The sequence below is a fragment of the Falco naumanni genome, chromosome 6 (genome assembly GCF_017639655.2).
Source record: "Falco naumanni isolate bFalNau1 chromosome 6, bFalNau1.pat, whole genome shotgun sequence".
Taxonomy (NCBI): Eukaryota; Metazoa; Chordata; class Aves; order Falconiformes; family Falconidae; genus Falco; species Falco naumanni.
This window is the reverse complement of record NC_054059.1, coordinates 44,832,810-44,857,832: the sequence shown is the minus strand read 5'-3', so window position 1 is coordinate 44,857,832 and position 25,023 is coordinate 44,832,810. Positions and strand designations below refer to the sequence as shown.

At 41.4% G+C, this 25,023-nt stretch overlaps 1 protein-coding gene across 1 annotated transcript in view; it reads right to left on the bottom strand.

Moving 5' to 3' along the window:
- Nucleotides 1-793: 793 nt before the first annotated feature.
- The window catches only part of UST (uronyl 2-sulfotransferase), a 166,294-nt gene continuing 142,064 nt past the window's right edge, over nucleotides 794-25,023 (bottom strand). Inside the window, exon 8 of the mRNA XM_040598992.1 lies at nucleotides 794-4,856. Coding sequence (XP_040454926.1) covers nucleotides 4,573-4,856 — 284 coding nt within the window. The 3' untranslated portion in view covers nucleotides 794-4,572. The remainder of the gene's footprint in view (nucleotides 4,857-25,023) is intronic.

Here is a 25,023-nt window from a genome sequence, read left to right as displayed (position 1 = left end):
TTTTCTAAAGCTTACAACTGAGCTTTGACACTCCCTTCACGCTGTAGCTTGGCATGCAATTCCACTTCTGGGCAAACTGAAAAAAAAAGTATGACAGTTTTTCAGTTGTGAGACATCAGCAACTGATTTATGCTGGTTGAGATTTAACTTCTGACCTTCAAAATAAGATCCTTTCCATCCACTTGAACATGTTGCAGGGGATTTTTTCGCCCTCCAATAGCCATTTCTCATGGAACTGCCCTCGAGCACCCTTCACACCGTACCTGTGGGCACCTAAGCAGAGCCTGGCTTTGCAAACACTCTCTTGGGACAGACTGCAAAAAGTGGTCGTGGTGATCCTAACACCACCGGACAGGCACTTCCAAGGCTTGGTAACACCCTTCTTGTTTTTCCTGTGGAGTCTGTGTATAGAGGTCTACATGTAACAACGCTCAGTTCTTTTCTCTGGTCCTGGCTTATGCAAGCAGATTGATCAACAGTGTTTTACATGTTTGCTGAACTCTGCAATAAAGGCCGATTCCTTAAAAATAAAACAGAAGGAATGCTGTGGTATTGTATTACAGTATTCCAGCTCTCAAAAATGTTGCTGTGTTGTTTTAGGCCACGGTCTAATGTCACAGATGTTCCCTTTCTTAAAATGGAAGGAAAGATCAGAGAACCATTACCCTTAACTGGGAATCACAGACCTTTATTTTTTTTAGGTGACGTAGAGTTTTATTCTTTGGTGGACTATGTTTTTTTGTTTGATAAGAGGACCCAAGTTGGCAAGCAGTTTGTAAGCCAAAAAATCCACTTTACATGAAATATTTTTATTACATCAAGTATTGAAAGGAGGAAGAATTCAGTGTCTGGAATGCACAGATCTGTTCTCCAGTGTTTAAAATTTGTGATTTTGTTTGTATCTTTATGATACTACATACCATTCTATATTATAATATTCAAACAATTCATCAAAGGTCCAATGATAAAGAATTGCAAAGGAACTGAAATGCTTCAAATACACCATCAATTTTACATACCTTCAGTTCTGCCGAGCTACTTCTCTACATTTAAGTAGAGAACACTTCAGATACTCAGACTTAGCCTTGTATCATCAGCGCAGTTTATGTGGAAGAGAAGTAAATTAAACAGGAACAAAAACCCGCACCATTTGTCACTGTCACTTGGAACTTAAGACTAAAATTTATTTTTTTCCAGAATCCTGCATTTTAACAATGGCTGATTCTCTCTTTAGTGTTAAAGCACTGATGTTTCACTTGCATTACAGCATCACTCTGGACTACTGGAGCTTTTACGCCCGGCCATCGAATACCACGTCTAGTAAAATGCAGCGTATGGGGACCAAGCTGTTTTTCTCCTGGATAAAACTTCTTTTTACTTAGCAGCCACAAAGCACACGAGACAAGGTACTTCAGGGTACTTACTGCACATCTCAGGTGAGTAAAATAATTCTGACTTGACTCTCACACCTCCAGACCGTTCAGGACATAGAATAACCCAGGAACAACCTGCCCCCACCTCGCTGCTCAAGTACGAGTAGCAGGTGATAAGCTGTGCCATATCCAGCCCTGCTCTGCTAGGTGCAACTCCGTCCTCTTACCTACAGCCACTGTACCCAGGCAAGAAAACTAGCGTAAGCAAGCGGGCTATGGTGCTAGGAAGAAATGCACAAGTTTTATTTTTAAACATCACGGGACTGAAAAATAAAGAGTTATATGGCTTATTTATATTTCAGGAGATGGTAGTGAATAAGTTAAAGAATATTTCATCCCAAAACATACGTTGCTTTCATTTATAGCTAAGCTAATGTACACATATGTTTTCTTATTTTCATACATGTCAAGCACCCGCCTTTTTCCCCCCACAAAGATTTACAAGCACATGCATGGCACTTCCTACAAAGCTGTCGTGGGCTAAAGGCTTACAAACAATGATTTTCTTTTTGGAATAAGAAATATTCATCAGATCAAAATATAACCACTTAAATCAATTTCTTCCTGAGCAACTTAGAATTTGGAATGTGCTGAAAAGTTTCAATAAATAAGTCAAAGATTAACCGGCTTAAAATGTACCTTTTAACAATTAAGTAAAATATATTTCATGACAGACAAACAGGCCATAGGACCAGGAATCTTAGATGCTATGTGGCAGATAAATGTATGAAGTACCATTCTAGGAAGAGAGGCCAGGTTGATTGTTACAAAAAATACAACATTAAAACCTAGCGCGTAAATCATTAAACAGGTTTTGTATTTAGGTTATAAGTAGTGATGGCTGAAGATACCATTAAATAAACAGATAAAAATAGACTTTATGGTAAGCGGCAGTGAACTTGCAGGAAGGGTGAATGTGTTAAGTGACTGATTATTCTGTTACAACACTGGCAAAAAGGATTCAAACAGAATTTCAGGAAAGCGAGAATATTAGTTTTCTTTCCAATATATAACAACTCCACAGTGTGTAAACTAATCATTACTCTTTCAATGTAATTTCATAGAAACCACTTAAAATATACAATGCAGCAGATTCATATTTTAGCTAATATGTTAGTTGTTATCTGTGCCATTTTCAGCTTTCTTTAACATGATCCCTCGTGGCAGCGCATTGCTACCACTAACCTGGGACGTTAATAACGAGAACAGAATCTTCTATGTATTATTTTCTGTAATTTACAAGCATCTTGTCTTAACATGAGTGCACTCCTTTATTTTTGTTTTCTGCGTGTAGGTACAGTAAAGACTGACTGGTGATGAAGATGGGCCATAATGTTTACTGGCTCTCAGCAGGCTCGTGGAAGAGCAAACCCTTGGAAAGCAAATTTGAGCTTAGTCTGAGTTTATACGCCTTGTCCATCACAAAATAACTTTTGCTTGTTATTGCAAACTGAAGTATGACCTTGCAGACAGCAGACACACTGCTGAGGCAGCCATAGAATAGGAAGAAAAATTGCCCAGTAGGTATTTGAGAAATGACGTGAGCTGGACAGAGGTGCATTGCCGCTAAAGTGTTGCTGGGACTCATCCTGGCAAGGAGCTGCAGCTCCTTGGCCCTGCTTCTTTCCTGTGCTCTAGGACAGGAATTAATTGCTATTATCCTCCAGTAGTCCACCTTGTTCTGGCAACAACGGTGTGCAAGAGGCCAAGGCCTCATCAAGACCCCCCAGATCACCCTTAATCTGCTACGGAGCAGATGGCCAAATAGCTCTGCCCATCGCTGCCTGCAGGTCTGTCACTTCTGCACCACCAGTCCCGGCAGGCTGTTGAATAGCTGGCAAGCCTGCATGTCACAGGGAACCCTGGGGACACACACCTTGCAGACACACCATGTCATGAGCTGGAGCTATTCCTTTCCCCTCCCAGCCTCCACCCATCCCCTTTCTAGTGTTTGCTGAGAATGTAGTGATTAACAAGGGCAACTTTCGCAGTGACTCTCTTAACAATGCATCACTGAATCAGCTTTGGTTTCACAGAGCATACCTGCTTCTCTTTGTTTAATCATTCAAAAATATTTCAACTAAAGAAGTTGTGTATGTCCGTATTGTTAATTTTACTTTTAGCCATGCTAGAAGCGGGTGTCTGCTGTTTGCATTAGTAGGGCAGCTGCATTCAGCTTCAGATGTGAACAACTAAATTCTGCAATTGCAGAAATACTGATCATGCTTCATAGGAGTTCCCGATCATGGAAGTATAACGAGTAACTTTTTCCGTATCTCTTTGGATTTGTGACCTATAAGAATAAAAATCTAAAACCAACCTTCCTGAACACAAAAACTGCATGCTGCACTTTTTCCTTCAGTGTTTAATAGAAACATACTCAACTGCATAAACAAAACTCTTACCATTGAGGTAACCCTGCCTTGCACTTTTCATCTGTTGTTGCCATTCACTGACCTGGTAACTTTTTCCACTCTAGAAGGGTTTACCGCAAACATCTTGTTCCTATAACTTGCCTTAAGTCCACTAATATTAATTTGCTAGAATAGCAGCCTCACTCCTCCCACACCCGATAATTCAGAAGCCATTATGAGCCCCTTTCTGAGCCTGCTATCCTTGGATGTGCACAGACACGGCGATGGCTCTGACAGTACCAGCAGGATACTGGTGTGCTCTGGGCAGAAAGAGGCACCTTTCCCAAATGGCTCACAGTCTGTAGTTCATGCTGCCGTAGTTAGTGCCACAGTGTTATGCAATAAACACTTGTTTCTGGAGAAAGAGAGATGAGAGTCTGTAAAATTTACTTTTCAAGACTGTCTAATCTATTCTTCTATGTTTTGCAGGTTCCCAGAGGACTATTTTTTACTCCAAAAGTTATTTTGTGATAGACAGTAGATACTTCTCTCTTGAACTATGCTATAGCAAAGACGCTATAGAGTCAACACCGTATAATGAATCAAACCTGCAAAACCAGGTATCTCCTGATGGCCTCAGCACATGGGAATGGTTTCTTCTGTTCCGTTTCAAATGCTGCTGCACATTAACATAGTTCATTAAGGAAATACTTTTAATAATAATTAAAAAAATCTTAAGAAAGCTGCAGGGGTCACCAGAAGAGAAAGGATAGCTCTTCCATCCATCACCTTTTATAGATATCCTCTAGCCACTTTTCGTCATCTTCTTCCTCATCGTCTATCGGTTCCTCTGTTTCCAGGGGAGAAGGAATAAAGAACTCGGGTCTGGGACGTGGTTTCCTGATAGGAGACTTCAGTCCAAACTTGCGCTTTAGCAGGTGGAACTGTTCTTTGACATAGTAATAAAACTCATATTCATATCTCATGCGTTGGTAGAGGATCTGTATTGCTTCTGGAGAGGGGACGGTCTTTTTCACTGTCACAGTCAGATTGCCAAGTTTCCTATGTTCTGTAAAGAAACACCAAAAACAAGCAACATGGTGGGTGCTCATTAATGAGATCAGACCTAAACTTTCATTTTTTTTTTTAAAAAAAAAGATTAAGGCATGGCCTTACCCATAATCTTGCCTAGCTTTGGAAATTTTGCTTCATGCATGTGAAGTATATACCCAGCACACAGCTGAGTTGAACTAATCGATAATTTCCTATGTGGCATACTACATCATGTCCCAGTTGTGCTTTATTATTGTTCAAATCTAAACAGGTACTTAACGAGCTGAATCCATCTCATGCTAACAATGGAGTATTGTTGGCATCACCACATGACACCCCAAGACTGACTGTGCCTGCTGACTCTCTCATCCTGTTGTACCTGTTAATTATAGATTCATCTTCCTGTTGTGCCCCGGAATTGGAAGATTTCAGTATGCTTTTCTTCACCTGAATTTTTTACAACTTTTGCTTTGGTAATCTGAAATAAAATCACCTTTATTGTTGATAAAAAATTAGAGCTACTAACAAAAATATTGAATTGCCTCTTTGTCTCCTCTCTCAACAGATTATTGTACCACCGGAGATTAATGTATTTGAACAAGGCATAAAGCAAACACTCAAGGCAATCATTTTGCTGTTTTCTACCAGATGGCAACTGGCTGTCAAAGCATCCTAAGTATTTTCTTCTTCTCCAAGACAGAAATGTAACTGAAAATCAGCTGTGAAAAAGAGAACAGAAAAAGCTGAATGTACTGACCTGTAGCATCACTGCAACCCCACTAACAACTGCAACTTTCTTTAGAAGTAGTGATGAATGTTACACTGATGAACTAGTAGCTTCTACAATCAAGTTTGCTGAAAGCTAGGGCTCCAATCCAGTAAGCCTTAGGTGTTACTCTGAGAGAACGTGGTGCCCATGGACATGACTGTAATAGCCTCAGAGTACACCTGGGTCCAGACATGGCAAGATGAAGCGTCTTGCATAAAAGCAAGGAGATGCCAGTTAGACAATAGTAAAAAACCTGTTTAATTCCAAGGATGGTTAGGCAGTGCAGTACAGCACACAAGTTACAAAACCTGTATCTCTGGAGGATTTTAAGAGCAGATTAATTGATTCTCTCCTGAGGGAAGCCACTTGACTAGGGGACATCTGAAGGCCATTTTCCATGACTATAAAGCCAACAGACTAATTTTAATCTTGTCAGTCCTTACCTCACTTCCTTGCTCTTTGCTACAACAGCAAGGTCTGCATGAGAACTGGTTTGTTTGTTTGTTTTTGTTCCAGGATAATGTCTTGGCTTCTGCTGCTCATTCTTTCCTTCGTATTTATATCCTTTATTTGCATTGCCTCAAATGCCAAACAGAAATCCCTATATTCCACTTGACTACATACATGAACTGTTGCAGTGAAGAAGAGCTGGATTTTGATATGGAAACCTAATTCTTATTGTCAGACATTGCTTCAGGTTGGAGGAATTCTAAAGGGTCAGGCTACGAAGCACAGCAAAGAAAAACCTTACAAGAAGGAAGCAGACAACACAGAACATTTCATGTTTCTAATTGCGTCCCAGTGGCAGTGACCACTCTTACTTCCAGATGGAGATCCTAAATCAAAATAGGATTTTATCAAGGGCAGAGTTTTGCTCACATGAGCAGTCCTAACTGGGGTCTTCTGAAGCACTTGCCAGCAAAGCTAAACACATGCTTCACAGCTCTACAGAGAAACAGGGCTTCACAATCGCTTACAGGTAAGACTAAGCAATGGATTGATGGTTCCTAGTATTCCACAAGCAATATGTTCACCCAAAAGAAGTAATGAAGAGTAAGTTTTTAGAGCAGAGAGGAATTTTAAGCAAAGGCAAACCCATTTATTTCAAGAGGTAATAAAAGATTAGTAAGTCCAGCTAGCAAACACACGAGCAATGATCTTTAGACAAAAAGTTGGTATTTGCAAGATTTTACATCTTGAAAAGTACAACAGAAGGGCAGAGCACAGCTATGTGAACATGAACTGCCTTCTATAAATTCTAAAAGATTAATGTTCATATAGCTTATGATATCCAGACAAATAAACAGATACTAATTTTCAGACAATGGATGCACATTTTCCTACTTCAGAGTAAAGGAATTAAAGAAAAACAACCGAGAACTATTCATTTTAATAATACTACATGAGACAGCAAGTGCTGCTGCTGAGCTGGACATTCTCATATTCATTTGACTACATTGCATCACGCACGTCTGGTACAGGAGAAAAAAGTTGTATCTGAAAGAGGTATTCTCCCTCTCAGTTTTGCTTACCAATTACAGCAGGGTAATTTGAAACGTAGAAAGAATGGTTTTCATTAGCTGGTAACAATTAAAATATGCTGTTCTGTAATGAAATAGAGCTTTTACACCAAACTTCATAATTCTTTACACTGAAGTCTTGTCTCTACTCATATATATATAAGTAATTCAACAACATCATACAGAGTTCTTTGTTAATTACACTGATGTATGGTGATGTATGCTCTATAGTTACTGACTATTCACAGTTTATCAATTTGCATAGTTCTATTTAGATAGGAGTAAAATGATTATAATATAAAAAAACTGAATTAAAGAAGCAATCTTTAATGTGCTGTCTAGCTAAGGAAAGGTACAGAGGAAGGATCATGAAACGCTTGCATTTAAAATAGATATTAGCATAGAAAGCACTACCTGTAGCTACTGAAGGGTGTGAAATATTTTTGCTGAAAATATTTGGGCTCCCCAAGAGCTTATTCTCTCTCTATACTCATAGACTGGAATAGACTAAGAAATGTCTCATCTTTTTAAAGATTCCCAGTCAGTTGTTCAAGTTGCCGTTGGTGGGTATTAGATGACTACACTCCAGGAAGGACACTGTACTGTCTGTCCACGGTGAGAAGGCAAACGCTCCCTTATGATTATTGAACACTTCAAGACATTCCTCTTTCTGGCACTTAGCTGGTAGCTCCCGCCAGCTCTGCAGTCTGGTTTTCTTTACAAACTCAGCAGCAAATATACACTACTAAATATTGCACTTATTAAGCTTAAGCCTTTATACTGCTTGCCAACTTCATTTTTATTTTACATAGGTTATTTCTGTTACAGAAAACTCCATTTACGTCGCTGGAAAAAGCTCTTTACTTATATGATCCCTCCAGGACTTTAAGCAGGAAAAGCCACTTCTTACAGCTCCAGCTCTCTTCGGTGGCTGCTCCTCCCAGCAGAGAGAGGCACTTGTGTTCAGCCCAGGAGCGCTGCCAAGGATGACAAGGTGAAAAGCACTGGACTGTTTTCCTGGGGGGGGTGGTGGTCAGTGTGGGGCAGGACCAGCCAGAGGGGTGGTGTGCCAGGCAGGGAGCAGCCTGCTGGCACCCCATCTACCAAAGCAGCCAGGTGCTGCATGCCAGCCTCACGGTGGGCAGCCAGAAGGCAGCAAAATATACTTCTCTGAATTTGCAGCAGTCATGGCACAGGGTATTCCTGGATGTGTGCAATTCCTTGCTCTATGCACACACCTACATCTATAGATGTATGCATACAAACAGACAGAAGCAGCCACAATCTGGAAGGCTACAGGAGCAAAGTAGATTTTCTGGCTTCTCTTGGTTTGCCTCACAGTATCATCATCATCTGCAAGTGCAGTGCATGAATAGTTGTGAGGTGCTGGTTGTCAGATGGTGCAAACAGGGGCTGAGCCTGGCTGCAGGCTCAGCCTTTCGATAAAACAAGTGAACTTTGCTTTTTTGGCACTTGAATTTTATTTAGACTGCTTTAAAATCTTAAATACTTTTAAAAGGCTCTTTAATACGAATATGAATGAAATCACAGAACTGCCCCTTGAAGTCACCTTAACCACCTCTCCTCATCATAGAAGCAAAGTGGAAAAATTAGGTAGATCTGGCTTAAAGCCAAAATAACAATCTGCATATGCTACATAAACCCAGCTGTCCCACCAAAGGACCCCCGTTTTATGACCTTTGAGACAGCTAACCATATGGAGGGCAACAAACTACACCATTTACTTTTTAGGGTTATTTTTTTTTAAACTGTGTTTGCTTTGGCATTCTTTTAAATTACAAAAAAGAACGTACTATACAGTAACCCAACCTCCCAGTGCTGCCTGCTCATGCCTTGAGTTAAGACTAAATTGGTACGCAGATATGGATGAATAAAATTAAATTCTTTTGGGTTACCAGGTGATGAATATTTACTATTACTTTCTGCACTCTCACTCTTTTTTTTTTTTTTCCAAACTAAGAAACCAGCATTACTCATTGCAGCAATCCAAACCATAGGGAAAAGTGGTTTTTATACTTTGTGGCTCAAAACCCCTTGGATTGCCATATTTAGACAAAATGATCCTAAAGGCATTCTCCACCTCAGAAGAGATTTTTGGACTGATGCTCTCTCCAGTGCCCTGCCATTTTGGTGGGTGCGATGCAGAGGCTTGCTCCCCATCACTGCTCCACTGCTGCTGGATGAAACTGCCGGGACCCCAGCACCCTCAGGGATCTGGCAGGGAGAGGTGACCCAGTGGAGCCAGCGCAGGACTGCTGCAGGCAAGTGTAACCGTGGCCTTGCCCAGCTAATGCTTGCAGTGGAAAAACCCCACACCGAGTTCTGCTGCTCTAAGGCTGTGTGAACACGATGGCTGTCACAGATACAGCAAACTCATTTCCTGGAACTACGCGGGGAGGCCCTGCGTTTCAATCGCATGCAGCTGAGCTGCAGCACATACCTACTTCTCCGCAGTTTTAAATGGAAGTAAATGTATGTCACTGTGGTTAGATGTGACGTATGAATTGGTGAGGGCCTCTGCTTGATATGCCATTCAAGCAGTTGCTGCGGTGCTAAAACAGGGTTCTGATGGCTATGTTAGAAATCCTCTCCCCCCAGAATATCTAACCGCAGCTCAGCAGAGAATTTTCTGGCACAAATGATCTGCTTTCCAAACTTGAAATTTCTAGCTAGGCTTTTGAAGGATTTCTGGGAAAGGATGGTTTTGGGAGAACAGATTAGACGTCGATGTGTTTGGCTTGCGTGCCGTCTTTCCAATAATCACTGGGCTGCTACTGCTTAGGAGTGCGCTGAGCCTGGGGCAGGTCCCAGGTGGGAGAAGGGACGGTGCACCGTGGCTGGGCTGCACGACTGAGCGCCTCGCCTAGGCTCACTTTGCTAAAGGAAAGCACAGACAGTAAAGAAAACCTTACAGCTGCTGACTGGGAAGGAGCGTATTAAAACCAAAAGTTGATGAAAAAGTAAGCAGTAATTTGTCCCACAGCACCTACTTGCTTTGTCTGTCTGAAACACCGTGAGTCCCAGTTACTAACCTCCTTACTTGCTAGTTTACTCTCTTCTCAGTTATTCACATCAACAAAATAAGGTGTAAGTTTTAACAATGTGTAGATAAAGATGATACGCTTCTGTGCATATGGAGGACAGTTATGCTAGGCTCACTTGCAATGCTTTCTTTCTTTTAGCATTTCTGTCTCAAATCATTGTGCCACTTTGATAACATGGAATGACATTGAAAGCACAATGGGGATTAGGAGAACTGTAGCCCACTGGCACATAGCAATGACCTGTCCCCTAAAGGTCAGATATGGAACCCTCCGAGAGGACAGCACTCCAGGGGTCATGGAAACACCTAGAACTCCAGAGACTGCAATCCTAGGCAAATCAGACGTCCTATTTATCAAACAGGAATCTTGGAAGCAAATACACCAGACTGTAATTAGCACAGATGCTGCAAAATGATGGCCACCAGTGACAGAGGCTGAACTAGATGAGACAGTTACAACAATGCTCTTTCTTCTTTCTTACACTACAATGAATAAGGAAACCAGAGGGAAGAATGTCACTGTTAACCTCATATAATTCCATTATTAACATTAACATGGACAAAATGCAGGGAGCTCAAAGAATGATAACCTGGCAGAGAAAAATGGAGGGATGCCAAAACAGAGATTAGACAGGAAGATCTCACAGAGATAACCTGAAAAACACATCATCAAACAACTACTAATGCTCAAGGATGTAAACACCAAGGAGGTATGGCACAACACCAGAACAAGGAAGAAACATGAAAGAAAAAAAAAAAAGAATAATATTAGGTCTGTAGCACACAAAGTACTCATGTTAGAAGTACTTTGGGCCAATAAGGCTGAAAATAAACAAACAACTTCCTACAGTATGAAAGTAACATATTGTGGGAATATATTGCAGAGGTCAACACTGCACTGGTCTGGCTGTCAACTGGACAACGTAACAGTGATACGCGTTCAATAGAGCTCTGAAATACTACTCCAGCTATTAAAGGAATTATATCACTATTATGAAACACTTGCCTTACAACACACTCAGCAAAGCAAATATATAACTTTCTCCATACTCTGTAAACATCTACCAGTCTCCGAGGTCTCTTCTCCAGCCGGTAAGTATTTATCATTAAATGTCCAGCTCTCCTCTTGGAAACTTCACAGTGTTATGCCTTTGCTCCTACCAGTTCCGAGCTGTGGATCCAACAACGTGGATTTCCAGCTGCAAGGGATACCTCAGCCAACCCTCCTGTACCACACACTGCCTCTGCTGCTGCCTCAGTCTGGAAACATGCTGTATCTTACACGTGATCAAGTAGCAAATCTCAACAGGATCTTCTAAGAGACTCCTTTACTTGGTGTACTTTAATGTTGCATTCCCAGCTAAGGTAAGCTAACACAGAAGGAAAAAAACAAAAGCTGAAAATTAACCCACATTGGTAGAGCGAAAAGGCAGATTCTTATGAAAATGTGGTCAGGTACTTTTATTGCTGTTAAGCAACTTCTAAGTTGAACTAGACAGAGTTGGAGGTGCCAAAACCAAAGTTATCTGCAGAGGAAATGCCAGGATTGTCTAGTTTGAGTTGCCGAAAGAATTACTATGGTCGCAGTTTGTATGCAATTTCTAATGTATCTTTTATAGCTGTACAAGTATTATTGAACAGATCCAGTCAAATCTGGATCTGACTTCGAAAACAGGTTCTTACACATTGCTTGTGAACAGTGTTGCATAGTAGGTTATGCAGATACTAGCATTATTACTTTTTTACAGAGAGAAGAGAAAGTTGCAGTGATTTCAGCCATGCTCACGAGCAGGAAAAGCTTCACCACAGATATGTTACTCAGAAAATCTGCAGAGATACAGCCAGGGACTTGAGAACCTAGAGCAGGCATCTTGCTTTGTGTTTTGAATCACAGGAGACTGCTATTTATGATTTTTGTCCACAGAAAGGAAGCGATGGAAGAAGCATTCTTGAGACGTGTAAGAGGGATGGAGCGAGGTGGAGGTGTCTTTATTTCCATATATAGTACTGATGAGTGCAACACTGGCACAGAGTATCCAGTTTTGTAACCACATCCTAAGACAGGGTATGAAAACAGCCTCAGAATGGACACTGGGGTTGGAAGGGACACTTCAGAGAAAGATGATAAGTTCATTTTGGTCAGCTTACCAAAAAAAAAAAGAAGATTGAGAGGTGACTTATTTACAGAATCTGCATATTTTCATGGTGAGACAACTATGGATACTGAAGGGTTGGAAGCAGAAACCAGAGAAACGCGGACTGCAAGTAAGGCACAGCTTTTTAAAGTGGTGAAGGTGACTAATCACTAGAACAAAACAAAAGACAAAAGACAAAAAAAAGAAGAGTTGAATTGCTATCACTTGACAGTTCTGCATCAACACTGGATAACTTAACCAACTCCAGTTACTGATCTCTGTGCAGAAGTAAGAGAAACTGTGTGGTGCCTGTAGCACACAAGGAGCCAAGTTGAATGGCACAATGATCCATCCAAGTCTTTCATAGACGAAGTTCCAAATGTCTTGCATGTGTCAGCTTCCAAGTCGGAAGCTCCACTTGTGAAAACCTTTTTGTCAGTGTCTTTGCGGTACCTCAGTGTGAATGTCATTTTTGGAAGATGTCTGAACACCTAGTTTGCTACCTTTCCCAGTTGTTGGCTGCTCCAAACTAGTGGTCACCACTCTGCAGTATCGGTCCCTGCAGGAATGTGAAGTAACACTACATTTTTTCAAAAGAAATTTGAGAACACAGCCTTAAATAATTATTAACCCCAAGCGCTGTCTCTTCCTGTCTTCCTAGAGCATGCGTATGACTGCTTACTGCTTTATATAAGAATAACTACTGAAATGAGAAACAAAAGCAAAAATACTAACTAGGACTAAAGTAACGGCCAATAACAAAATTTATACACTGCCAAGGTAAAACCAGTTCTGGTACAAACCACTTCCAGTAGACAGGATGATGTACATTACTGTACAAAAGCTGCTATTAAAATGGAGGAAAAAAACCCCTGTAAGTTCTCTTCTCCCTTGTGAGAAAGTTTGCCAGTTCTAAGATTTTCTCCCAACTCCGTCTGCACAGAGACAACTGAAAGCCTTGAAATGGCTTTATTTCTTATTATTGCAAGTTACAGGCAGTCCAGAGAAAATTCTCTCTTTTTGCCCTTAGGTTCTTTTGTGTATAATGAGCGACTGAAGGCGGCCAGGGGCTGAGGCACTGGTGAAGAAGGAAGAATGCTACCAGAGCAGAAACAACACACTGTTCCTTTCAAGTTCACCCCCTCCTGGCCCACAGCCTGACTGCCTTGGCCAGCTGCCAGGCTATTGGGACAAAGGCCTCCTCCTCTGGCCAAAACCGAGGAAAAGGGTCTGTTGTTTAACACAGGCAGGCTTGTTTCAGCAAGAGAAAAAACTAAAAAGAAGGGCAATTATATTAACTGGAAGTCCTGGGAGAGGAGAGTAATCTTCTAGTGTGGCTAATGCAATTCTCACCCCATGCTTTTCCTGGAGAGGGAATGTCTTGATTCTCTACTGCTCATGCTGGAAGACAAAGTATAATGTCTCAACAGGTCTAAGCCCTAAGGCGGCCAGGGTCTTCATGCCTCTCAAAGTTACTGTGAAACAGAAACAAGAAAGTGTCTTTCCTCCTTCCAGGAAGGCCCAGGCAACCCTTCCATGCCTGCACTAACAAGCTCATGTGAAGGGTGAGCGTCTTCACTCACAAAAAGGCAGACATTTCTATGCACCTAAGCAGACCTTGAAGAGTCCGACAGATAGGTAAGTCAAACATCTAGCTCTCTCAGGACTTCACAGTGACCGAGGTTCCTGCTGCATTTCCACAGAGTCATTAAACCCAAGCCAAGGTGGATTCACACCTGGGCTTTTTGGTGTCACTGTAGCAGAGCCTGCAGCCCTGGTTTGCGATGGGGAGCTTGGGACATGTGGAGTTCACTGCAAGTCGAGAGGTTGTGCGCCTCCCTGCAACCTCAGAGGCAGATGCTGTTGCAGAGGTTATACAGAGATGCAGTGGCTCTTCGTCCAACCTCAGCACTGCAGCAGCACAGCCACAGGCAAGGGATGAAAAGGACTTGAAAAGGTAGAAGAAAATCCCTGGGTCTGGCGTGACCTGTTTGACTCCGAGCACTGAAGTGCCTGGGTGAGGTGAACTGCCTCAGAGGCTGTGTCACAAGATTGTGTCTCAGTGAGCTGTGGCAGGAGGCTTCCCACAGCAATTATTTTTATGCCTGACAGTTTTCAGAAGCAGGCCCCAATTCAAGGAGAAGTGTGATCTTAATCTGCTTAGGTTAATATAAGTGAGTACAGGACATTTTTTGGTGCTTAGATGCTGTTCAAACACCACTGAAATTTACACATGCACGTACTTGCTTTGTATTCTGGGCAACAGATTTTCCTCCTGAAGCAAGGGGGAAATGTCATTTCTGACACATACTTATGAGACCAAGATCTTTGCAGAAGACGACCTCCCAATGCACCCCATGCATCTGCACCAGCCAGCAGCAGCCAGCCTCCCTCACCTGCCTTCAGTGACTTCTGTGATCAGCTCCAGCACACCTTGACCGTTCTTGCTCGTGTGTCAGCACCAAAAGCAATCCGTTGAGGAAACAAGAGTTTGGTCAATGATCCTTTTTAACTCAACTCACATTTAGTATTACTGTGCTGACAGGGAAGAGATATGTAGGCACATCGTTCTGCCATCTATCACCTTGTTTACAGGAAGTATATTCTTAGTAGCCTTTACTCTATTGCACATTAAAGGAATTAGCTGAGTACTGTGAAAACACCCTTGGATCAGAATGGGAGATTTACAGGGTATGAAAAGCCACTGCTCCTGCACTTAGTCCTGCAAATTGTCTTATGTCTGCAGTGTCTCAATTAGTAGTTTCATTCCAGTGTTAGAGAGACTGGCTAGTATCAAAGCTTCCAGGATAACTGCATTGTTTTGATTTAATGACACTACTAGCCCTAGCATAATGACTACCATGCTTCCAGGTTATACCGCACAAAACCCTCCCTCTTTCCATTTCAGTATTTATGGGCATACATCAACATTAATACCTCTGAAGGAGGATAAAATGGGATAGAAACCTGGAAGGATGCGATAGCAATTAGGAAGAGCTCTTCAAGAAAACAAATTTTGGGAGGGAGTGAGGATATTAAAACGAGCACTAAACCTGCAACAAACCAGGCTTTTGTTGAAGAACATTATGATTTTTTACATTGTGATCTTCAGGAGTGGCAAAAGAAAGCCCCCTGACATTATTCAGAAAACATGCAACACTGAATTTCGTCAAGATAAAGAGAGAAACCCTGTTGTGGTGGGCTGACCCCAGCTTTGCACTTTTTCTGTCAGATGCTTTTTGAGATGGTATGATTAGAGCTGCAAACAATTAATGGAAAATGCTGTAATTTGTGGTTAAAAAGCCATACAATGTAACTAATTTTAACTTTTTTCATATTTAAGAATCAGAAGTAAATGACAACCTATGTGCCTTTACCACAGATTTGAACTGTTGTGTCAAAGCACACACTGAGACTGTTTCTTTTACTTTAACAAAAAAGGCAATTCAGCGCAAGACTTTTTTTCAACTTCATAGTCTAATTCTAAAAGCAAGAGGGAAACCTATAAGTAAATTTAACTTACCTGGTAACGTAACACAGAAAATACCATTAAGAACCAAGAGTTAACATTTCAGTGCCCAACTTCAACAGATATTCCTCAAAACAACGAACCTGATTCTGAATCTATGAAATACTATTCCATTTACTAAGTTTACCAGAAGAATATATGCCTAAATTTCACTCCTGCCTAATGGTTCAAAGAAATCCTGAAACCATAAATGATTGGCTTTTTAAAATCTGCAGACACCACTGAATATATTATTTTTTCTAAAAAACCCAGAATATTTTAATAAAATTCTGTGGAAAACATGATTAAAAACATGATGAAGCAGCTATCTGAGAGAATGGTACATATTCAGGGTTTCCACAGTAACAGAAAACAATGCAAAAAAAATAATCAAGGGAGCTTTGTAAAGGCCTGTCCAAAAAATGAAAAATTAATCTCTGGGAGGCCTGGCATATGTAGAAGGGACACCTATCGCGTTGGATGTGTATATGGACTTACACATGGCAGAAGGGCCCTAAGGTGCATGTTCTGACCTAGGCTCAGCACTTGCTGGGAGACCAATGCATGCAATCAGGTTTTGTCTTAGTGCTAAATATACAGATCTAGATGGAGTCCAAGTTCTCATGTAAAACTGTGGGTACTAGAGATATGAAATTCTGACTCCAAGCTCTTTAAAAATACATTCCTCACAGGCTACTCTGATGTGGCCAGTGACTACAGTCAACAGTTTCTAAACACGGTAACCTGGGCACCTCACATTCAGCTGAAACTTCATCCATCTGCTTGCCACAGTGGTTGACAGCATTTCTGGCATATTCCCAGAGCATTTATTGAAGAAATGAAAACCCTTAAACTGAGCAAATATAGAATCCTCATAAATATAACTACTTTTTTTTTTTTCTTTTTCTTTTTTCTTCATTTGGTCTGAATAACAGCAGGATGAAAAACCACAAGGCTGAAGGAAGTGAAGGGACTATTTATGTAGCATGGGAAAGATTAAACTGAGATTCCACACTTTAAAGTGGGTGACATCTGTTTATCAAAATACTTTTGTTGTATCTCTTTTTCCTTCAATTAACCAGTCTGTCTGCTAAGACTTAGAAACAGGGATGTGCTGCTAGATTTGTCCTTTGATTTCAGTGGCAATCTGTGTAAGTTCTGCCATCACTTTGAAATCAAAATGTTGGTCTGGCATTGCCAATTGCTAATAAAATATACCAACGTATCATGTGCCATTTCTTCACAAAATTATTCACACATGTGTATACAATATGAAAAGATGTGTTGGGACTTGGAGAATTTCCCTTGCTGCACATGAGATACAAAGTTGTCTATGCGCTAACTTTCTATTTCTGTTAAAAACAAAACCTGTAGCACAAGTGGGATGTACACCAAGATGTGGTCTGGAAGGATAACAGAAGCAGCCTGTGAACTGAATAGCTGAATTAAGCAGGAGCTCAAACCATTGATTTCTACAAGTAGCTTGCAAAAACATCCACCAAGGAAAATAATTTTTAGCGATTCAAAGCAGAACCTTTAGCTAAGTGGTGAGTCTGCCCTTAAAATAGGCTAAATAATGTGTTCTGCAAAGTATTGGAGCCTGCCAGGGACCTCAGACCATATTCTACCAGCAGCAGAAGACAATGCCAAGCAAACGTTCAATTTCATTATACAGATAAATGTGCTTTGCAATTTCACTGCTCTTCTGCTAGTGAAAATTCTGGATGAACTGGGTTAACATTTTTGGTAAGCTGTTTGCTGAAGTATAAGACGACAGACTGAGGTTTCTTGCAATCAGCCACCTGCATTGGCATATCTGCACCAAACCAGCAAAGCTGTACAAGCTGCAATTTGTTCCTGTTATTTTCTGCTAATAAGAGGTGAAAACTGTTGACTACAAAAAGGGCTTGCAGTCCCTTCTTGCTGTTCTTGGTATATCAAGACGTATATATATATATATCAGGATGTTTTTATATATGTGTGTGTGCATATATATATACACACATCTATCAGGATAATGTCTTTCTTTCCAGGGCTTGGGCACCAGCAGCACTCATCTCACCCTTTTTCACAATGCTGACTGGAAAGAACAATTTGTCATTTGCAAACAAAACAAAATAATCTTAACAAGAGAAATCTGTTTCATTGTGCTCAAAATGAGTGTACATTCTTCATACTAAGCACCTCACCTGGCCATTGAAGAAAATCAATTGGTTTGACACACAAAATCATGGGCTAAACCAAGTACCTGTAACCAGGGAAGATCATGACCTCTTCAAAATGCTGTTTGGCATCCACGATTCCCAGATTATACCCTGTCTTTTAATGGTTTTTAATTGCCATCACAAGCACTCAAAATTTACCACTGAATTTACCACTTAAGTAAATTAAGAATGGGAATGGATAGGGTAAGAATCTAGAGGGGAATAAAACCTCCACACCTGAGAGATCAACAATTCCTGAAATAATAACCCTAAGGAAGATGCGGAAAACTCTATTACCTGATACCTTTATGGTGAAACTGGACAGACGCTAGTCCCTATGAACTAGGATTCAGTGCAGAAAAACAGATTGAGGACTCCTCCAACTGCAACAGAAGCTGCGGACAGCGCAAGACCAGAGATGCATCTCATGTGCTGTATCCAAAAAACCTTGGAGAGAACATGGACGAAGCAACTGGTGAAATTACCTTGCTGCCGAACACCTGAGCAGGTTGGTTTGACCATCATCCCCGCCCCAGCTGGTCCTGCTATGCTTCACCCTATTCAAGAACCCTTCATAGTTTTACTATCCAACTCCTTCTTCCGGTTTCCTGCCTTCTGCAGTTCATTCATGCTAAGCACTGTTCTAGCAGCTGCTTTGGTCACCACGCAGAGGTTTCTTCAGAGTTTACCAGAATAGATCTTCCTCTTCATTTGTCTTCTTTGCTCTTGGCAAGGAAATCCTGGGCTTCTCCTGCGTTTCTCTGCCCCACAGGGAACTAGGTCATAGACTTTGCTCTCGGAAACACTGCAAGAGAAGAAACTACCAAGGGTGCTAAAAAAGCTCCAAACAAAGCCCACAAAAAAGCCCCCCAAAATTCCACCAAAAGCTTGGCTCAAATAGCACTCGATGCACAGATCTATCTGTTGGATAGACAAGGAGGGCACTAAGGCGGCATGATATAAATTTTGGTTTTATATGCATACTTCATCCTTGCTCCTACAAACAATTACTGCATACCAGCTCCTTGGCAGCATCCGTCTCTACCCAACTGTACACTGGTACAGAGCACGAGTGAGAAATACTCCGCTGAACTCCAGGCAGCCACTCAGGGCATCAAACAATCCCCCAGAGAGATAAACAGCCATTTACTTCTCTTCACTGATCATGCAGAGAGTTCAGTTTCCCTGGTACATAATTTAAGCATCTGACATTAAGTAGTGTCAATACCCAGTGAAGTAAATCAGGTTTGTCAGCTGCCTGAAGACCCTTCAAAGATCAGTCACAGCTACTGCGAAATTGGCAGAGCACTTACAGGGACAGCGGAGAAGTGGAAAAAAACTTAAAAAATAAAAATAAGACTTCAACGTCCAGCAAAATATTTAGTGGTATTTAGGTTAAAACGGAGTTTTCTACGAATATTTTCATTCAACATTTTAAATAAATTTGCTTTGGCTACACTCTCATTCCTGTCACATCCAATTTCCACTAGCTTTCAGGAGATGTATATTATACATCAGCCACACATTAACCCTGCACTCTCATTTTATGTAACAGAAAAAGCACATGCTCTTGCCCAAGCCATAAACCTCCAAACTTCCTAACATCCCGCAAGCCCTGAGAGTGCAGCTCTGCAAAGCACCGGGGGCTCCGGCCAGACTGTGCACACATGTGCTTCTTGCAAGGCAAGCACACACCAGATACTCTGCTGCAGCGACGCCAGCGTGCTCCACGTCTTCCCTCAACACAGGCCCAACACAACCAGGCACTGGGCTCTCCCAGTAACTTGTGTTGTGCTTCTTTGTGGCTAGAAACAAGTAAACAACAGAATAAACCCAGCCCCTCTCTCCTCTGTTGTTTTTTTTTCTAGGTTCAACGGTGCTCTTTATGCATCTCTTTTTACCCCTTCCACTCCACAAAAAACAAGAAATCAAATGGCGTAGCTGTTTGTTTGGTAATTCATCAAAGCAGACAAGCAGCAAGAGGAGCAAAGACCAAGACGAGCATACAGATTTTGTTCTCAGCCCTGCATTTGCATGCTTTGTAATACCAAAGATGTAATACTCGTAACGCCTCACAGGTACACACAGGTAGCCTAAGGCCAGCAATGCATCACACAGTAACACCACTTCACAGACCCACCAAAACTCAGTTGAAGGAAACACTATGGAAGAAGACAGACTGCTACAATTACCTGGTTTAAGATTTTCACTACACAAAAAGGATTAGATGGAATCACACTGCAACAGGCACAGGAATAGGGTATATTGTTTTATCGCTGATCTGGTAGAACACAAGAAATAAAGTTTCTTCCAATGGTGGATGCACAGAGCTGTTTAAACCCATAGTTGCAGAGAACTCTGACCAGAGGAGTCTAAGAAAGCCATGGGGAAAGAAAATTGATTGTGAAGAGAGACTATTTCAGGGCCTGAGAACAGAGTGGGAGTGCTTGTGTGGGCAGGCAACAGATGCTGCTCCAGACTTTCAGCAAGCAGCAAAGCAGGGAGGGATGGGTAAATGCTGGCTTTACTTGTTTAACTTGAACAACTGGAGGAAGATAACAATTTAAGGCACTGCCCCCTGGATAGCTCTTTTTCTCCTGAGTCTCCAATTATATTTTCCTTTCTCTCCAATACCCTCATTTCCCCTGAGTATGCACTCATCAGCAGCTTGCATTCCCCAGAAATCCTCCCACTAGCTATCTGGAAAGACATTCATGCTAGAGGGCATAACAGTCTTCTCACATGTAGATGTCTTTAAAACCACAAGCCATCTCCAGAAACCAAATTGCATGGAGGTGCATGAAGAATTCCTCCAAGACCTATTTTGGAGGCAAGTGAATTCAGCCAACTCACAAACATCAGCAGTAATTTCAATCCAGTAAGCATGTTTGGTATTCTCAAAACCTTCCCCCAAACCACACACCTCTTTGCACGTGCACTTCTTTTAAAAGTATTTTTTTCTTGGTCTGTTTTTATGCTCACTTTTTGCCCTCAGCCTGTATAATAAAAATGTTTTCTGGGTGAGCCCTGGAGAACCAAGCAGACTAAACACTAATGCTCATATGGAATTTATTTAGAGGGGGAGAAAAATCCCTTAAGTTGAGTATTATGTTATTTTGAACTGGTTTTATATTTTATGCGTACATAGCGGAGCTGGAATTTCAGGGCTGGCTTTTGTTTGCATTCATCATGAAACATTTGTTATATGAGCTGCTGCTACTGCTACCAAAACAGCTGCTGCTCACTGCTAGAAAACCAGAGACCAACTCAACAGTTTCATTCTTTTTTCTGGTAAGTCTAGCTGGCAAATGAGGCCTGGTCTTTCTACAGAAAATTACTGTTTGGCTTCACTGTCATCCTTGATGCCTTTTGCCTACCCAGAACATGGACTTGAAAGAGAATGGATAAATTGGAGCAAAAGCAAGTACATACTGATGCTCCTGAATCACCTACGATTTAATGTAGATCAGAACCACAGCTGTATGAGCTCCCCGCTTTGCAGCTAGGGCAGCACCTCAAACGTGAACGTCTTTCCTTCAGCTGCTCTTGAGATTTAGCTGGGATTTAGCTTTTCTATCCTGCGTCATCATTTTCTGCCATCTGGAAAAAACAGCCATGGCTTGATCTAGCTTCACGTAAGAATTTCTTCTGTGGAGGACTGCTTCCCTGTGCATAAAAAAATACGCACCCATCTGACAAATCTGTGCACCTTCCTACCGACCTGGACACAGACCAGGACCCAGAGCATCAGCAGGCTGCAGTCCTGAGTGCTGAGGACAGACCTCATCAACTGCACACAAGCTGAATTTTAATACACTGCTTTGTTACGATTACTAAAACACTTCAGCGTTGCTCTTGTTGCTTACTGGTAATTCCATACTGACAGTGACCTCTCTTGCCTCAGTCTCATCTTTTTAAAAGAACATTTATCCCAGGCTGGAGCACAGCCCCGAGCAAGACTCCCCTCCTTGTTTAAAGTAAGGGAAGACTATGGAACAATTAATGCCTACCTCTTTAACCAATTTAATCCTGTGGGAGAACATTCTTTCTCACAGCCTGACACCTTTTAAGAGCTTTGGGACAGAGATCCTGCTGAAAATCACACCTGTACCTGTCAACTCCTTCAAGGAACTAGTTGATTTGTGGGGCTCTACAAACGCCATACTGACTTTTCCCAACTGTCCATTAATGCCATTCTTCATTACAGTCCCTACCAGTACATAAATTGGATTATTTCATCCGTTGCTGTCCAGGTGACCATTGGAACCCTTTAAAAGCTTGAAGCCATGTTAACTGCCTTCCATTCTTCCAATATAGCTGCTGACTGAATGACAGGACACACCGCAGAGTTGGCAGTTTCAGTAAAGAGATCCTTGGTGAGTACTAGCTCTGGCAGCAGAACTCCTGATGCTGCCAAGGAGTAAAGACAGCTGAGGAGAAAAATATGCCACCCTAACAGAAAATCTGTTACCTGTATTATAGATGGCATCTGCAAGTAACTGAAGTTATTCAGAATGAGTCAGCTCAAAAGGTGAGATTTACAAAGCACAGTAACAACTGTGCAAATGTTGGAGATCAAAAAAGCAGCGTAACTGGAAAGATACTAATTAAGGAACACAATGGGAATGCAATTTGAAAGAAAGGGAGGAGACAGGGAAGATGAGCAGCAGAGGGGAGGATGCCGTTTCTTACTGCATCTTTCTACTCCAAGAACAGAGAAAAAGAAGAAAAAAGGATCTTCCTAGCCAAATTAAGTAAAACCCTCTTCTCTTGCTGTAGCTTCTTGGGAGAGCAAGTTTTCAAGAGGGCCAGATCAAAAAGGCTGGGAAATTCCAAATGGGAAAGGAAGTAGGGAGCATAAACTCCAAGAAAGACTCACTCTTGGAAGAGCGAGGGGTTGGCTCTTCAGCACCACAAACTGCCTCCAAGGCAGGTAAAGCAAATGGGCTCGGAGGAAGGAGCACAGGCATGGTGTGAAGCTATGCTCAAGTGAGCACATTACCCCCTCAGGAGTGATGGCTGGGAGACATACCAAAAGGACTCCTGTGTAGCAGCTGAGAGCTACATTGCTAATATATCTCCTTCATTTTAATTCTTATAACTTCGTAATCAAGGGCCAACTTTTGCACTTTGCTGGAATTTATTCTAGTAATACCTTCCCTTCTTTTCTAATAGTAATACTAGTGGTCTTAAGATGACCTGGAGTGCAACGCACTGTGCTCTCTGGGAGAAACTGGCCTCTTTACAGATGTACTCTGGGGATGTCTCTTCCCTGGGGATGCTTCCCTGTCACTCCTCCCAGCTACCTACTGTCTCCCTCTTTCCAGCTCTCTGGTGGGCCACCAAGTTCTGATGTGGTTGAAAAAAACCTTTTGGTATTAGCTTTAATGCCTTCAGCAAGCTGAATGCCAGAAAGTGCCTTGTTATAATTTCACACCTAACTTGTCAGAATTTATGCTCTTTCATGTTTTCCTCATTTTAATTATTACAGCATTTAATTATTTTACAGCAGCTCACTTGTATCACTGTAAAAACTTGATTTTAAATTGCAATGTTTATGTGAACCCCCAAGTAGTTCCTTAGGAATGGCTGCTTGTCTCTAGTGTACAAAAATTACAGGTAAAAGTGGTTTTATAATTCCATCTCTTTTCTGTAGTTACTTTAACTTGAATATTTTTCAAAACATTTCTGAACCATCACAGATACTGTCTCACAGTACTCGCATTGCTCTTGCAAGATGCCTCAGGGATAAGAATAATCAGTTTGACCTGTAGCCTCTTCTATCACTGATACAATGGGCAGGACTTAACAATTTGTCTGAGGGAAAGATACAATAGCTTTCTCTGAAGACTGAAAATATTATTATGCTCCTAAAAGCAAAGTGAATACTCAGCTCTGTGATCTGCTTCACACTGCTCCTGTGTCTTCAATGCCAAATGTGCTTGGTTTTCAGTTAAAAGATGCTTTTGCCCAAACACTAACCCTGAAAACAGACAATGATAATCGAGCTAAATTCTCAGTTGCTTTGGTCCCATGATTGACAAAATTTTTTCAGATTCCAGCCTCAGACACCTTGTGCAACTTGCTAGTTTCCATGTAGGTGAAATGAAGACCTGTGCAAATGTACTGGAACTGTAGCTGGGAACAGAAGTAGGCTTATTACCTGGGATTTAATGGCTGTCTGCCTCCTCCTCTATGCCTTCTGTTGCCTGAACAGAGGTCAAAGAAGCAGTTTGCATAATCCGTTATAATTTTTATTGAAATGCTATTTTTAAAGCAGAAGCAGTTAACAGAGGTTTAGCCGGAATGATACTGATTAAAATAGCATTATGATTTTATTTAATAAGTTGGTCAAAAAGGAATGAACTGTCATTGCAAGCTTTAATTGTCTGTCATTAAAATGTTTGTGGTGTTTTGTCATCAGTGACCCTGGATTATTTATGAGATACAACTAATGCTGTATCTGAATGCAGCTTTCCCTCTGTGCTAGACCTTTAGCAAAGCTGCTTGTCCATGCATTTTTTATTTTGTCATACTAGGAACAGGAAACATTAAAAAGATGCATCAGGGAATCAACCCCAGATGAACAGCAGCAGCACTGTTATAAACCATAACACCTTTAATGACTGATATGCTCATTAGATAAACATAACATTTGCTTGGAAGATACCAGCACCAACCCTTCAAAATGATACCCTGACACAAAGAAAGATCCAGATGAACTCTAGATATGTGGGATGCAAGGGTTTGGCTGACTGGCCTCTTGGGATTTAGACCACAAATAAGTTTTGTTTTTACAGCAACGAAGTATGAAATTACATCTGTGTGGTTTAGTCCAAAACCAGACTGCCCATCAATAGATCTAATAAAAGGAAATTGAAACAATGCAAGCACCATGAAGATGTGGGATGAAATGTAAAATCTGGAGGCTGAAGTCTTTTGGAATTGAACTACAAGATGAAGATGATGCCGTAGGTGGTCTC